Source organism: Aristolochia californica, unplaced genomic scaffold (assembly GCF_029961685.1).
Source record: "Aristolochia californica isolate CCGP_79_NKW_82.1479 unplaced genomic scaffold, dmAriCali1.0.hap1 SCAF_2, whole genome shotgun sequence".
Classification (NCBI taxonomy): Eukaryota; Viridiplantae; Streptophyta; class Magnoliopsida; order Piperales; family Aristolochiaceae; genus Aristolochia; species Aristolochia californica.
The window spans coordinates 50,047,096-50,062,947 of record NW_027181881.1 but is presented as its reverse complement, the minus strand read 5'-3'; the positions used below and the strand labels follow the sequence as shown (position 1 = coordinate 50,062,947).

Genomic DNA, 15,852 nt, shown 5'->3' with positions numbered 1-15,852 from the left:
AATTTACGTAAAGGCCACTTCCTGATTCAATTGGCCGAGCTCTTTATTAATATTAAACCGTTTACTCTTATCTTTGGTCTGGGTTACGCGACAGATCAGCAACCAATCAATTTGCGCGGCTGGGTCACTCTTTGCCGTCTTTCATCCTCCTCACTTCTCTGCATCTGCACCACGGATAACTGTCGCTCCTGTAGCTGCTGTTGGATTATGAATCAAGCTCCATTTTCGAACGTCAGTACCTCCATAAAACATACGCACAAAGTCCGTGTTCATGTATCCTGCTGACTGCACCCGTCTTCCTTACTGCTCCCTGTGCAATTCATTCATCATTTGCTGAAATCAATCACTTCTCCTTCCGCCCTCTGCTTGGCTCCCACACTCGACGGCCATCCCTGTTTGTGATGGCACTTACATATACAATCTCACGTTCGACAACTCCTGGCTTTGCTAAACTGAGATTCTCTAATGTCCAAAATCCTGTCCATTTGTCGCCTCGGAGTGTCAATGTAAAATGCTTGGCTATGTCCATAAATGGGTGTTGTGGAGACCCCAATTTGCCCATCGGCCTCTGTGAGACTAGGACTCTTCCGGCGGTTTCAGCTCCATGGTTGGCTATCAATGAGCTGAGGTTGGCGATTTCTGAGTTAAAGTCGAATCCCCCTGAATTTAGCTCTGGAGTTATTCGTCTTGAGGTAAGGTAATTCAGTTGCAACTTTAGAAAACTCATGGTCAATGTTTTTTTTCATTTTTTATGAAGAAGGCAAATTAGAATGTAGAGTTTTTTATTGAATGTGGATTTAAAGGGTGTCCTTGATCTCTTTTGATTTTAAGACTTGGAACTTCTTTCCATGGGTCCTAGTTCTTTTTGGCTGCGGCGCCCTCTTCCGTTCTTATCGAACTCTTTCTAGCCTTTTTTTTTTTTCTTTAAAGAAAAAAACCACTTCTATTGACTTAATTCTGTCGCAGGTACCAATACAACAACAAGTAGATGCTGTCAGCTGGCTTTACGCTCAGCATGTACTTCCTCGTTGTTTCTTTTCAGGCAGAAGTGAAAGGGCTGGATCAAATCTTTTTCCCAATGGCGTCAGCTTGCAATATCCAAAAAGGACAGCGCCTAACTTGCTCAGAGTTTCTGGCATAGGGTCTGCGATTTTCTTTCAGCAGTTTCATCCATTTACTTTGGATGATTGGAGGTGCATAAAGAGGTAGGTAGTATCCACTGCTGGTTACTGGAGCTATGTTTCATGGATTTTGAGTAATGTAATTGTTTGAGATACGCCGTCTTTTCCCAGTACGTTTAATTATTCAGTAAGGTAACTACATGAGATCAAACCAGCCGCGTTTCAGAAAAGTTCCCAAGGGGAGGTAGTGAGAGCCAATGTGCATTGCTAGAAAACAGCTTAAGCTCCATGAACGTTCAAGTGTAAATATCAACTTGATTGATTTCCACCTGACAATTTGCTGCAAATTATACTGGTGAAGGTTCCTCTCAAAGGAATGCCCTTTCATTCGTGCTTATGGAGCTTTGCGATTTGATGCAAGTACTGATATCTCTTCTGAATGGGAGGGTTTTGGCTCATTTTATTTTGTTATTCCCCAGGTAAAGTAGATTATGTAATGTTCACAGGATTTATTTATTCATCATTTTTCTATTGATTGTGTTGTAACTAATTAAGAGTTCATAAGTAGTACATAACACCTGCAAATTAAATAACTGCCGGTAGAAACTGGCTAGCAGGTAGAGCTTAATGAGCTTGAAGGAGCTTCAATGCTTGCCAGTACTATTGCATGGGATAGTTCACTTCTATGGACATGGGAAAATGCAGTAAGCTCACTTGAAGCGACAATACATCAGGTCTGCCAACTATTTCTCTTTATTGCAAAACTGGGGACTCATTTTCTTAAGTCCCTCATGATGTCATGCCCTATGTGGACTCTTTTTTCACTTAAAAATATTTATGCAGCTTTTTATAAAAGTTAAATCTCGTATAATCTTCTGAAGTTGTAATTGTATAGATCTCCTCCTCACATGTGAAGTTGGAGAAGGATTTCACTGGAACAAAACTAATTAGTCAGGTTCATGTTCCCACCAAGTCATCCTGGGATACAGCCGTTAAGAAAGCTTTAGACATGATAAACAAGAGAAGGTCAGGAATGGCTAAGGTATATTGTTGCTCCATTCATCATAGGGATACTAAATTATACAAATGTCCACGGTCTGTGTATACTTTGTGTATTATTAGTTGTATATGCATTTTCATGTAATGTCAATATGGATGAAGAAGATTATTTTTTGACATGGAATAATCAAATTTGAAACACAGGATTTAGTCTGTTATACCAAGGGAAAAGGAAATATAGACAAAATGTGAAAAGTTTTTACTAATGCAGTCATTCATGATGGTTTAGGTTGTATTGGCACGGAGCAGTAGAGTTGTCCCTAGTAGTGACATCAACCCTGTGGCGTTATTAGCTCGGTTACTGGTAAACAACTTGTGAACCATCATCATATCGCTTCCAGTATGTTGGTTTTTGAATTTTCAAATTTATTATATGGTTTGAAAATTAATATGACCAGGATGAAGGCCAACATGCTTACCAGTTCTGCTTACAGCCACCAGCTGCACCAGCTTTTATTGGGAACACGGTATAGTCAGTTCTATGCAACAAATATTACACTTGTCCTTCCGTATAGCTGAACAATGTATTTGTTATACCTTGTGATTCCCATCTTAATTTTATGAATTAGACTCCGAATATGGCATTTTTTCCTTTATAACTCTAACATTCCCATATCGGTCGGAAACTAAAAGTTGTTGCCTGGAACTGCAATTTTTTTTCTTAAAAGAAAAAATTCTATGGTTGAAAGATATGTTCTCATTTTTCAGTAGATACCGTTATGTTGATTTTTCTCTGACGTGGCATTAGAAGCTTTATTTTTCTAATCCTTCTCACGGACTAGTGGTCACAGGATACTAAAAATATTTACTTGATTGGTTCTTATCTGGTATATTAGAGAGCAGCTCACACCTTACAGTACATGATATTGTCTCACTGATTGACAATTTCATATCTAGCCCTCAATTGTCATTCTGGAGAGATACATTGTTCATGAATTTGTAAGACAAAATAGTCTGTTGGTTTTCACATGATTGATTACAGATTCTAAAATTAACCAAGGGAAGAACTTCTTTTCCTAGTTCTTGTTAGTTGCATTACCATTCAAAATATAATGGAACAATCAACTTTCCAGTTGCTGTTTCTCATTATCATTGACAAACTTTGCATCCAATCATTAGATATCCTTTTTTTGGCTAGTACAACTTCTTTCTTTTTCTCCTATTTGGATTCTCTTCATTACTAGCTTTCGGTTAATTGATTCATGACTTAAAATGGACTTAGACAAAATTATAAGCACAGTTTTACACAAGTTGTTGCCTGCATGGGCATGTATCAGCTTTGGAACTGATTGTCCAATCTCTTCATCTGCGACTGTTGCCTACAAGACTCCAGCCATTAAGTTGTCCTCTGTGGTTTCTGCTGCTTCATTCTTTGCTTTGCTTTCCTCTCCCATTTTCCACACTTTTCTCTATGTTCAATACATTCAATGTTCTGCTCCAGTAACCTTATTATTTCTCTTCTCTAATTTGTGTTCACAATTTTTATTGTGCAATTTTGTATTCTACGCATTTCATAAGGTATTTGATTTGGCTTAGCAAAATGTTTTTACGAATACTCAAGGTACCTCTTTCCCAAATCCACAGAATACGCATTGACCCAAAAGTTCTATTGTGCAGAAGCACAGTGAATTTCTTATAAGATTTAGGACAACGGTTGTAGTTATCATTAGATATACACAGAGCCAAACCTTCAGAAAAGTATAGCTAACGACATGAACAGAGTGTATCACGTGTGTGCTTAACTTCTTTTTGTCCTATGATAGGCTTCATTTTAAGTGGGTTTCTTCTAACTATTGGTTTTATGCTTTGACAACTGAATAACTTTGTGAATAGCCAGAGCAACTATTTCACCGAAGATATCTAGATATTTCAAGTGAGGCATTGGCTGGTACTCGTGCAAGGGGTGGATCAGATAGTCAAGACCTCCAAATCGAGGAGGAGTTGCTTAAAAGGTGTCTTCTTTTTACAGGCTAGCAACATATTGTCTCTAAAGAATTTGCTTGTCTATATGATGGTTGATTTTTTATGCTGGTGCAAGCTTACTCAAGCCTCGTGCATGCATCTTGTCAATGCCTATTCCCATACAATCATGAAATAGAAGCTATAGACTAATTTTTGTTGCATTCCCATTTCAAGCTGTGTTTGCTTTCTTGGAAGGATAGCTCTAGCTTGCAAATAATTTTTAAGGCTTTTAAGTTGTAATTGAGGTTTTCTGTTCATTGGCAGTTCCAAAGACCACCTTGAGTTCACAATCGTGCGAGAGAGCATTAGAAGGAAGCTTGAGGTAAGCTGAATTTTAGTATTATTATGCAGACTTTCTAGTTTATTGTTGACACAGCAGCGTTACAGAATCATACTGACCAAGAATTTATCCTATTTGTTCGCATTATCATAGGTGAATCTGTTTTGTGGTTATCATGATATTGTTCTAGTAACTGAGCAGTTGTTTTTGTCTAGGTTCTTTGTGATCAGGTGATAGTAGAACCTAAGAAAGCAATATTGAAACTTCCAAGAGTTCAGCACCTCTATGCCCAGTTATCAGGGAGGTTAAGAAGTGAAGATGATGAGGTAAATAAGTGAAGAAAAAAAAAAACTGTCATTTAATGATGCTATAAAGTAAGTCTTGTTGACCCTAAACCAGGATAGTCAGATGATTAATAACTTTATAACTTAGATAACCAGTCTGAATTGCTGGTGATTTGTTTTCCTGTATCCAAAATCTGTTAGCTTCATAAATCCAAGTTCACATTTGATCCATTCTTTTCCTTTGAGTCGCTTGCATATAATCAAATTAAAAGGCCTGTTTTAACATATGACGGATCTAATAGTGTTTAATTTGCAGTTTGAAATTTTGTCTTCTCTACACCCAAGCCCAGCTGTTTGTGGATTGCCTGCTGAGGAGGCACGCTTATTTATTGCAGAAACTGGTAATAGGATCATGCCTTGTGTTTCTACTGTAGTTATGAGCATATTAAAACGTATAAGATTAAAGAATTCTGTGTTTAGTTACTGTAATAAGGCCATTCATTCGATGATTCTATCAGTTGGTATGAACAATAATGTTTATATAATCTTCCTAGAAATGTTTGATCGAGGAATGTATGCTGGGCCTGTTGGTTGGTTTGGAGGGAGAGAGTCGGAATTTGCTGTTGGTATTCGATCAGCGCTAGTCGAAAAGGTAATTGACATCAGCTCTATCCAACAATTGGTTTCGAGACATGTTATCTGATCCTCAAAATGTGTTGCTTACTCTCCTCATTTCTAGGGCCTTGGCATGATAGTTTATGCAGGAGCTGGTATAGTTGAAGGTACTGATCCATCTTCTGAGTGGGAGGAATTGGAACTGAAAGCATCTCAGGTCTCTCTCTCTCACCTTCGCCATCTGTGTGTTGGATATTGAACTGAACCACATTAGAGGATGAATTGAACCACACCTTTACAATTGATTAAGAGTGGTATTTATACAATTTATAATAGAAAATGTAAGCTTTACATGAGAAGATAAATATAACATGGAATAAATCCAATGGAATAAAATCCATTTTCAATACCCAAAAAAAGTACCGAAATTGGTGTGAATTTTATTGATATACCCCGTTGTGGGGGGTAGTTATTTACAAATGGCATATGATATTTTAAGCTTAAAAAAGCTACGGATGCAACATTGCAATCTGCTCTGGGGCTAACCTGAATACTACCGATGCAAAATACCGTTATAAGCTTCTCACTGACTGAATTCAATTTTTGTAACACATGCCCTATAGCTTTTCAATTTTCTTTTTGTCCACAATTTTTGAAAGTTTGGAATCTTATTCAGTGTGCTAGCAGCTTTGAGTCATTCTTGTATTTCTTAATATAGCTTGGAACCGGTTCATATTTGTTTCCCTCCTCTTCATTATTGTGCAGTTCATCAAGTTGATAGAGCAGGAGAAACCTCCCTCTTGCTTTCATCAAAACGGGGCTATCAGTGGCAGTGACTGGTCTTCGGTACTCAGTGGTTTCAAACAAAAATAGTAACCTTGCTCTTGGAAGTGAAAGTGGTTGATTATGAAGCACATATAAATATCATTCTTTGTAATAGTGCAGAATCTTATAAAAAAACATCTTTAGTTTGTAATCTCTTATAGAATTTGTGCACTTTATTGTGAACCAAGTTGCAGATGACTTCTTATTCAATACTCAATGCTACAGTTTGAAACCGAATTTATTGGCTATATACGTTCATGTTTAAATATCTATTCAACAAATATACAGACCACTCAAAAGCCATCTCATAAATTGAGAACAAAATTTGATATAGTTGAAACTTGAAACACTTAAAAAAGGCAAATTTTAATTAAAACGGAGTTACATGTATATTAATTTGGAATTATGCTTATACATTTGCTAGGAATTATTTAAATCATTTATGAAAGGCAAAGTCTAATATCTTTATCTAGATGTGTTTGCTTTCAAATATGACTAGTATGATAAGATAAACCTAAAAATTTTGTTCAGCTTCAACTATCCACTCGCAAGAGAGATAATGGAATGGAATGGCTCACAAAGTTAAAAACTAAACATTTTTAGCTTATTAATTAACTTTAGATGTATTAAACCTGAATTGATAATGTTACGATTGTTATAGTTGTTAGAGGTGGTTCTGGTCCACATCTCTTGATTAGGTTGGCTTTCCGCACTTAAACGATTAATCTTTTAGGTTGTATTGGCCAGCCTCTTGATATGGTATTAGAGCCAGGTCCGGCACGTCTCGCCTTCGAATCCTCTCTTGATTAGGTTGGTTTTCCGCACTTAAATGACTAGTTTTTAGGTTATATTGGTCAGCTTCTTGACAATAGTCAATAATATTTAAAAGAGTTTTTATTCGTTCCCGATTCTGACGACCAAGTAATTTCTCTTCTCTCTATGTACAATAACTTTTATTCATCTGAATGTTGAAAAAAACAAAAAACCTTCATAAGTAGGTTATGTCCCTTGTATATTTATAACTAGTTAGTCGTTTCTTCTAGTGTTTATGCTCCCTCGATTAATTTTTCCATCATTTCCTATTGGGACAATGGGAACTCATTTTCCTTCCCTTTTAGTATTTTGTGGGATAAACATAATTCAGTTAAATTTGTTTATCCCATAAAATTTTTGTCAAGAGAATTTTAATTTACACTTTCCATAGTTTTCATCTTATCGAAACACACCATTATTTCCAGATAACTACGACTTGCAGACAAATTCCGTTCCAGGAACATTCGTCTGGCGTCGCTACGTTGCGTCTAGACAAAGCAGCCAATCCCGCCAACTAAGGAAATGAAGATGATCGAAGCTGACTCATCGCCTCGTCTCTGTCATTTCCGTTAATGGGATTATCCTCTGCAACTCCTATATTACGTTCATGCCTCTCTCTTCGTTCTCATCAGTCGTCACCCCTCCCAAGACGGATATCATAAATTATAGACCCCTCCATCTTTGGACTTTGCTCCGAGCAGGACAAAGCACGAGAAAACGTCCCTCAACTGCTCAAAACCAGCCGCTGGAGGACCGTTTTCAAGCCAGCCAAAGGCTCGTTATCTTCATCTCCGCACCTCCGCCACTCCACGATCACCTGCCCTTTGTTCATGGCGGTCGTGACACGTGTCGTCCTACGCCTCCAGTGACATCAGATAGCGCTATCCCTTTCCACCTGTTTTTCCTTCCTCGCTCGTCGACTGGGTATAAGTTATAAGTAGTCACAGGTGTCGGATTCTTTTTCTTGGTCTGTTACCTCGAAAAATAGGTGGTGGGTTTTGGATTTTTGGGTGGAAGGAGACATGGATCACGCTGCGGATGCTCATCGGACGGATTTGATGACCATTACCCGTTTCGTGCTCAACGAGCAGTCTAAACATCCGGAGTCGAGGGGGGATTTCTCCATCTTGCTTAGCCATATTGTTCTCGGATGTAAATTCGTCTGCAGTGCCGTTAACAAGGTCTTTTTTTATTTCTCTCTTTTTGTGCTTTCTTTCTCTTCGGAGTGTTTGATGCATGGGTAATACAAGTATAATTTTGGCAACTCGTACTGGGCTGGAATTGAGGGAGTATAGTCTGATGATTGAAAATGTTTAAATTTCTGGAAGGATTGGTAGTACTCTTTTAAGTCTTTTACTTTTTCACTTTTAGTTTAATTTTTGGTTGATTCTTTTTCCTATTTTGATCATTGACCATCACACGGATCGTGCTAGATGTAGTGATTTAATTGTTCAAGCTATTTTACAACTCATTTGAATTCAATTCATTTGGTTGGTTTCTTAAAACAAACGCAGAGGACATTCATGGCCGGCTCCAATTCGGTTCTATTTTTTATAATTATGGGTTTGTTTTAAGTCTCTTCCGAAAACAAGGAGAAATCCAAAACTTACAGAAAGTAAGGAGCCTGCTATTTAATGTGTGGATTCAGATCTTGCCGATTTACAAACATTCAAAAGTTAAAATAGAAGACCTACGTATAACCTTGTCTTGATTTGTTCAAACTTTTTAAGCATTGATTTGATCTGCAATGGGTTTTGCTCGTGAAAGTTTCCTTTGTTAATGTTTCCCCTTCGACTTCCTTCTCTTACAAGTTTGATCATCCATGTCTTACTCTCATTTCCTATTTGAACAGGCTGGGTTGGCCAAACTCATTGGACTCGCTGGAGAGACTAATGTTCAGGTAAATTCTGTAAATGGTAAATTTGGTAAGTACATTGTTATGGAAGCCTTTTGCAGTATTTCTGCTTTCAAAACCGTATCTGCTTACTTTGGCCCTCTCTAATACCCCAAGAAACTACTACTTATTATTAAGTTTATCATTCAAATCTTCTAATTCAGGTCAAACATCGAGCCCCTCACCGTTCACAATTTGCATTTCATTTGTATAATTTTTTTAGTCACTTGAACATATTTTTTTTTTAAGTAAGCAAACAGTTTTGTGGGGTTTAATTTTGCACTGTAGCATAGATTCATTGAACCTATCCTGCATTCAGGGTGAGGAGCAGAAGAAACTGGATGTGCTTTCAAATGAAGTTTTCATTAAGGCGCTGATCGGTAGTGGTCGAACAGTAAGTCTTGTTTAACACCATGTTAGGGGAATTTGTACCTTCCTCACATGTATTTGGTAAACAATTTGTATCTAGGCTTATCTCAAATCCTTTTTTTCAGAGTATTCTTGTCTCGGAAGAGGACGAGGAGGCAACCTTTGTGGAGGCATCAAAGGGTGGGAGGTAAGTGCTTGTACTCTTGCATGTTCACCAACACCTATATCAGTTCTCTTTTTTTTTAAGAATCTGTGCTAGGTGCCCTGTACTAATGCTTCAATTTATCTTTTGTTAATAGTGCAGATACTGTGTTGTATTTGATCCATTGGATGGCTCTTCCAACATTGACTGTGGCGTATCGATTGGAACTGTATGACATCCATCCTATCCCTATTAGTTGTGCACTGTATGGTGGCTTCAGCTAATGTAGTGAAATTTTCCTTACAGATTTTTGGAATATATATGTTGAAAGACACAGATGAACCAAAACTTGAAGATGTCTTGCAACCTGGAAAGAATATGCTGGCTGCTGGGTATTGCATGTATGGGAGCTCTTGCACGGTAAAATTGACCATATCATCTTCTTGGATGTTTTCTCAGGTCTTGATGCATAAAAATGAAAAAAACTGTCCATAATCATCTTCAAAAAACACCTAAAAGGTCCTATCTGTTTTTCTTTCATGTAATGCTTTATTAGCAATACAAACCTCATTATCTCAATGGTAATTTTTTTGTTGCAGTTTGTGCTGAGCACTGGTACTGGTGTTAATGGTTTCACGCTTGATCCATCTCTTGGGGAGTTTATACTGACTCATCCAGACATCAAGGTTTCACTTTTGAATTTTTTTCATTTAAGCAGTCAATTTCTATCTTTGATGATTTTGTTTCCTGAATATAATTTCCTAGTCTTAACGCTGTAGTTTCTTAGATATTCAAACAACCTAGTGAAAGAAATTTCATGTAATTCATAGGAACAAAAGTGGAGCAATAAATAATTTGTCATAACGAAATGACAAGACTCATTTCGCCAACGCCGATATTGTCAGCATAAGGCTTTGATTATGTTGATAGAGAAGTTGGTCTGGTGAATCTGTTTCAAAATTTACCTGAAGCAAGCTCTTTTGAATCATGGAAACTAGTGTGTTTGAAATGTATGATACAATATTTTTTCCTCTGTCATCTAGATCCCAAAAAAGGGAAAAATTTACTCTGTGAATGAAGGAAATGCTAAGAACTGGGATGAGCCAACTGCCAAGTGAGTTTAATCGCTTAATTAAATTTACTGTCATATCGTTTCTTAGTTGGAATGTAGTTTGTGAATCTTTCTTTCTTTCCTTTTTCTATTTTTGTATGTAGGTTTGTGGAGAATTGCAAATTTCCTCAGGATGGTTCATCTCCAAAATCACTGAGATATATTGGCAGTATGGTTGCTGATGTCCACCGTACATTACTTTATGGAGGTATCTTTTTATACCCAGCAGACAAAAAGAGCCCAAATGGGAAACTTCGGTATGTACAAAAAACTTTTATCTATTGACTTCCTCCAAATAACTATAATGACCAGCTAGGTTAATTATTCACGGTTTGCTAAGGATAACTAGCTTCTTCTCCATGTAAAATCCAACATATCAAGCATTTATGATCAGCATAGTTTTTACTACATATGCAGTGTACTTTATGAGGTCTTCCCCATGTCTTTCTTGATGGAGCAAGCAGGAGGTCAAGCATTTACAGGCAAGGAACGGGTACGTTTCGTTTCTTCTGAATTAACATTTTTGTTTCCCAGTTTCATAAAGTATGTTCAGTTTCAGAAATGTTGATCGATTTTCTAGAAAAAAAAATTTCATTACACCACCTCAATCAGTAAGTAAATGACTTAGAAAAGATTGCTGATACATAATCTTCTGTTCTGATTATTTTGTTCATCTTACATTTGATCTATATCATGTTCAAACTAATAGAGCTAAATTTGCCTTTGGCCAGGCTCTTGACTTGATTCCTACGAAGATCCATCAGCGATCTCCCATCTTTCTTGGCAGCTATGATGATGTTGAAGAAATAAAATCACTCTATGCCGCTACTGCTGAAAAAACAGCATAATCTTGAAAAATACAAGCTTTCCTCCGAGTGCCGTCGACCACCTGCTCCTGTGTCATCTCATTTCTTTCTAATAATCATGTAAAAGAAAGCTCAAATCTTCATGAAATCTCCTTGTAACAATGAACTCATTTATATATATGCCTTTTGAGGGTTAGTTCCTGTATCCTAGCCCACTCTTCCCCTTTTGCCATTTGTACATGCATGAAGTACATTCATCACGCACAACAACTTGCAAGAATGCATGAATACATCCCTGGAAGAAAAAGTGTGCAGAAACCATGACACAGGACGACTTGTAAGAATACATGAATATATTTGAGAGGTAAATATCTCACTCCTACTTCCTGTCCACTAAGAAACCCAGTAAACCACAACTCAGAAACCCGCCCTGAAACATAGCAATGAACATACTTCATCAAAAGCGTCAGTGAGTATAGGGTAGAGGCCCCCTGAACTTCATCACATATCAAGCGATCAATCATAACAAAGCATTTACTCTTCAGTATGCAAAACTTCTAAAAAAATCTACCAAAAATGAAGAACAGTTCAACTGCCATCTTCACACTCCCTAATGTTTACTACTATACTACCATCACAGGACGGACTGCCATCCTGTAATGGACTATGTAGTCGCACCGCCATGAATAACTTACCAAAAATTTCTTTCATCATGACACAGATGGACTTTTCTGAACGGCATCAAAGGGAATTCATATTCTTCTATATTATGCTTGTACAAAAGATACCTCTCAATACTCGACGGTCTCAAAGGAAAAACTAGCAAACTGTATGGACCAAAGCTCCAAAATAAAATGCAAGTAGATGAAGAAGGGCACACTTACAGCTCGGAGTATTGAACAAAAAATAATTCAAAGATGAACCCATTTACTCGTTTGTTGCCCTCCAAGCTGGATCTCAAGTGCATGAGTCAATCAATATCCAGAGGCAAATGTTGCTAGTAACAACCCTCCGAGATTAAGATATGCTGCACCAATCATGAAACTCATAAAGAAGCAAAAATTAGCCTAAAAATACTGCCCAGGAGATCGAATTGGAAGGACTTTGGCAAATAAATTCTCAAATGCCCATAAAGTAAATGTCCGAAAATAAAGATAGGCCAACAAATCCCTTTGATGCCAGGCAGTTAAAAAAGTTGTATCTGTCTACCACACTTGTCTGAGTTAATAGTGACTACCAAAGCCACACTGTTAACATTTTCCTTCATCCCCCATTAGCAGACCTTAGAATCACAAAATAATCCTCAAAACCTTCGAACTGGACAAAAAAACTCTCTGGAGTGTTCGGTAGAGAGATATCAGATACTACAAGGGACATCTCTCAGATTATTTCTAAACTCGGCATTGACCATGCCAATGAAGGTTTTTCCGAACAATCAATTATATAAATAAATGGCAGTAGGCTTGCCTCAGTCAATCTATTGAGAAATCACCCCTAACTCAGCAAGTTACTCCCATGTCACATTGTCATCGAACAAGACCTTATAAAATCTCTTCCTCTCCTCAGATTTGTATAACTCAGGGGCCTGCCCTGCAGGCTTATCATCCTCAGACATTTCAGTATCAGTTCTCACCTTAAGTAGGCCTTTTCTACGCTTCTTCTCTAAATTCACTTGACATCTTCTTCTATTGTACTCATGAACTCCTTCCTGCATTAACTCGCCAAAATTCTCTTTAACTAACACAAGTGGATCCTTCTCAACTAGCTCTGAGCCCAAATACCCTTCTCGAAGAACAACTGTATAAATCTGGTACTTGTTAGAAACGTAAAAAATCCCTGGGTGTCGAAGCAGCATTCTGTTCAATTTTTCCGGTAATGCAAATTCCCTCCTAAAATGTCCTAATTTTACAATGGAAGCTCTCTTCCAAAGCATCAAAGAAAGTAATTCATGAACCAAAGCCACCGCCCGCTTCTCCATAATCACTTGGTCCAATACTGCACAAGTATATGGTGAAATATAGGGTAATTTTTCATTAAATTCCCCAAATCTTTGCCATGATTTCTCCCAACTTACCGGTAGGCAACAAGTGAAGCGTGGCTCGGCATTCATTTCCCGCGCCTTTGCCTCAATCACGGAAACAGTTAATTCCGGGTCATAAGAAATTATCTCAATCTCCATGGAATTTCTGCGTCCAGAATTGTTAATGATTCGGAACATTTCCGGATATTTTGGCACAATACGAAGCAAGTAATCGTCTGGAAAGCCAAAATTCCTTCTCAATTCATTCAACTTCACCACGTGGAGTCGATGATTGCAACTCAAAAGCAATACCTTGGCTAGTTTTTCAACAAGAAGCGGTTCGCGACTGCTTTGTACTGATCCTTCATCTTCGACGAGGGATATCATGCGTTTCGTCAGTCGGCAGTAGTTCTCGTCGCCTTCGGTAAAAACTTCAAAGCAGCAAGGGTATTTCTTAAGCCAGTTGAGAGCCTTGCCTTGCAGGTCAAGAGTCTTGAATTTCTTCTGGATGAACTTAACAGGTGGAGTTTGGTTAGGGTAGCGAAGGATGATGTTCTTAATTTGGTTATTCACTATCCAGCGGCGGTTGCGAGATAGAGCTGATTCGAGAGCAGGATCTTTGGGGCTGGACCAAACGGAGAAATGCCGTCTTTGGCTAGAACAAAAGATTAGAGCATGATAATTGGAACAACGGAAAAGAAGCGCTGAAAGATGTTTGATCACCATTTGCGGCGAGCCTCTTTCTCTCTGTATCGTGAGGGTTTTGGTGCCTTCAGCAAACGCAGTTCTGGCAGGCGTTGGAATATAATTATTATTAAAATAACAGAATGGAATTAAATTATTAAACTTAAGTCTTAAATAGATATAAATTACGAATATATATAAAAGAAGAGGGAGCAGAATAGACAGAATTACGTTATTATTAACTATAAATCAGTATAAAAAAATACAGAAATACTCTTCAAACAATGTAAGAAAAAAATATGAGACAAGAAAAGATTACAGGTACTCGATGGTAAGAGAAGGATAGCAGTAAATTACCATCTGGCCATTGGTGACCAAAGGGACCGGAGGAATTGCATGAACTACTTGAGGCACGTTCTGATCACTAGCTCGGCCTTAAAAATAACATACTGCATATCCTGCTTGTCTCTTCCTGCAAAATTGAACTCATTCTCCAAATCATCAATGTCATCTTCTTCTTTATCACCGCGCACCCTAAAAATTTGAAAGTTTCCAAAAGCAATTTGAAAGAAATGTATTTGGTTATAAAGATGAGTCATGCTTATTCCGAGAACGGTAGGAGGAAGACTCGAAGGAAGATTTTTAAGAATTGCCAACGACGTTTCGAAATCAGATCTCAGAACTCTGGAAAACGATTTTCCAGTCAGCCGAAGGATATAATTTAAGATATTGTAAAAGACATGGACACAAAATCCATTACTTTTAAGACGCTTGAATCTGGTTTTGCACTGCAGGCAGACCTGGCTTCCTTTTCTGCACTTATACTCATGGCACGTCCTACATACTAGAAATGCACACTCGTTGCAAACAACAAAATGTTCCCCGTCAACTGCAAGTCCACCACCATCACCGCAAACCGGTCAGATTTGCCGTTGAGCGGCTGAAGTGGCTTCAGCTACGAAAGGAGGAAAACGAAAACAGAAGTGAACAACACGACAAAATTTTTAACAAAAAAGAAAAAAACAACAACTGAGTTTGGACGAGGGTGAAGATGTTCTCACCGGTAACTAAGAGAAGATCGGGGCATTTGGGTGAGGTCGTGAAGGTGCGAAGGATGAGATAAATTCGCAATGGAGGGGACGGAAGGACGGGGCTCTCGCTCGACCTTCCCTTGCTTGACCTTCTCTCTTGGCCCTCTTTGCTTCTCCTCTCTCTTCCTGCTCTCGCTCGACCTTCCCTTGCTCGACCCTCTCTCGCCTCTCGCTCTCTTTTTATTTTGTATAGTTAATTAAACTAATATTTTTTCAGTACATAAATATATTATTAATTTATACTATATTAAAATATATCTCATGTTATTAATAAAATACTATATTTATTTATTATATTAATTAATTTTATTACAATATTAAATTAGTGATTTAAGAGTGATAATTAAAATAATATTAAAGTAATCATTTGATAAAGTATTTTTCTTTTATTATTCTATATTTAAAAATTAATTAAACTAATCATTTTTATTTTTTGAATTATATTAATAATTTATACTACGTTAAAATCTATCTTATGTTATTAATAAAATAATATATTTATTTATTATATTTATTACTGTTATTACAATATTAAATTAGTGATTTAAGAGTGATAATTAAAATATATTTAAATTAAGAATTTGATCAAGTATCTAGACGTTATAAAAGTACACATTTTTGTTTAAGTATTTTCTTTTTTATAATTAATCAGTGCAAACAGTTAATTTTAACTCGTAATTATTATATTAATTTAGACTGAACTACAATCTATCTTAATTTATTAATGTAACATCTTTATTTAATTAATTATAATGTTAATATATTTTAATATTACA

The 15,852-nt window shown here is 37.1% G+C and overlaps 3 protein-coding genes across 4 annotated transcripts; 2 read left to right on the top strand and 1 right to left on the bottom strand.

Annotated features, from left to right (window-relative positions):
* The first annotated feature begins 401 nt into the window (after positions 1 to 401).
* Positions 402 to 6,380, top strand: LOC137955246 (isochorismate synthase 1, chloroplastic-like). The gene is made up of 14 exons (XM_068802107.1): positions 402 to 692; positions 967 to 1,205; positions 1,483 to 1,600; positions 1,739 to 1,855; positions 2,017 to 2,163; positions 2,410 to 2,484; positions 2,579 to 2,647; positions 4,014 to 4,132; positions 4,407 to 4,464; positions 4,638 to 4,748; positions 5,023 to 5,107; positions 5,261 to 5,358; positions 5,446 to 5,538; positions 6,087 to 6,380. Exons 1-14 carry the CDS (start codon positions 402 to 404, stop codon positions 6,192 to 6,194), a joined length of 1,728 nt encoding a protein of 575 aa, XP_068658208.1. The 3' UTR covers positions 6,195 to 6,380.
* Positions 6,381 to 7,446: 1,066 nt separating this feature from the next.
* LOC137955583 (fructose-1,6-bisphosphatase, cytosolic) lies at positions 7,447 to 11,323 on the top strand. The gene is made up of 11 exons (XM_068802593.1): positions 7,447 to 8,140; positions 8,812 to 8,859; positions 9,173 to 9,247; positions 9,348 to 9,409; positions 9,527 to 9,593; positions 9,671 to 9,784; positions 9,964 to 10,050; positions 10,408 to 10,478; positions 10,580 to 10,732; positions 10,893 to 10,968; positions 11,207 to 11,323. The coding sequence occupies exons 1-11, from the start codon at positions 7,982 to 7,984 to the stop codon at positions 11,321 to 11,323; spliced, it is 1,029 nt and encodes a 342-aa protein (XP_068658694.1). The 5' UTR covers positions 7,447 to 7,981.
* A 273-nt stretch (positions 11,324 to 11,596) lies between these two features.
* LOC137955582 (protein WHAT'S THIS FACTOR 1 homolog, chloroplastic) lies at positions 11,597 to 15,218 on the bottom strand. 2 transcript variants are annotated; one of them, XR_011113170.1, is made up of 5 exons: positions 15,047 to 15,218; positions 14,746 to 14,940; positions 14,343 to 14,457; positions 12,166 to 14,088; positions 11,597 to 11,711 (listed from the first exon to the last, which is right to left on the bottom strand). XR_011113170.1 is itself a non-coding variant. In XM_068802592.1 (4 exons), exon 4 carries the CDS (start codon positions 14,025 to 14,027, stop codon positions 12,789 to 12,791), a length of 1,239 nt encoding a protein of 412 aa, XP_068658693.1. In that variant the 5' UTR covers positions 14,028 to 14,088; positions 14,343 to 14,457; positions 14,746 to 14,940; positions 15,047 to 15,218; the 3' UTR covers positions 11,597 to 12,788. The 2 variants fall into 2 exon arrangements, 1 of the variants encoding a protein (XP_068658693.1); XM_068802592.1 differs by having other exon boundaries at positions 11,597 to 14,088.
* Between the last annotated feature and the right edge of the window lie 634 nt (positions 15,219 to 15,852).

Excerpts from the sequence above, each read along its gene's own strand:
- LOC137955246 (XM_068802107.1), top strand. The coding sequence starts at position 402 with ATGGCACTTACATATACAATCTCACGTTCGACAACTCCTGGCTTTGCT. Across the intron at positions 1,206-1,482 it reads GATTGGAGGTGCATAAAGAG|GTTCCTCTCAAAGGAATGCC; the intron begins GTAGGTAGTATC and ends ATACTGGTGAAG. Across the intron at positions 5,359-5,445 it reads GATCAGCGCTAGTCGAAAAG|GGCCTTGGCATGATAGTTTA; the intron begins GTAATTGACATC and ends CCTCATTTCTAG.
- LOC137955583 (XM_068802593.1), top strand. The coding sequence starts at position 7,982 with ATGGATCACGCTGCGGATGCTCATCGGACGGATTTGATGACCATTACC. Across the intron at positions 10,479-10,579 it reads TGGGATGAGCCAACTGCCAA|GTTTGTGGAGAATTGCAAAT; the intron begins GTGAGTTTAATC and ends TTTTGTATGTAG. Across the intron at positions 10,969-11,206 it reads CATTTACAGGCAAGGAACGG|GCTCTTGACTTGATTCCTAC; the intron begins GTACGTTTCGTT and ends GCCTTTGGCCAG.
- LOC137955582 (XM_068802592.1), bottom strand. The coding sequence starts at position 14,027 with ATGGTGATCAAACATCTTTCAGCGCTTCTTTTCCGTTGTTCCAATTAT.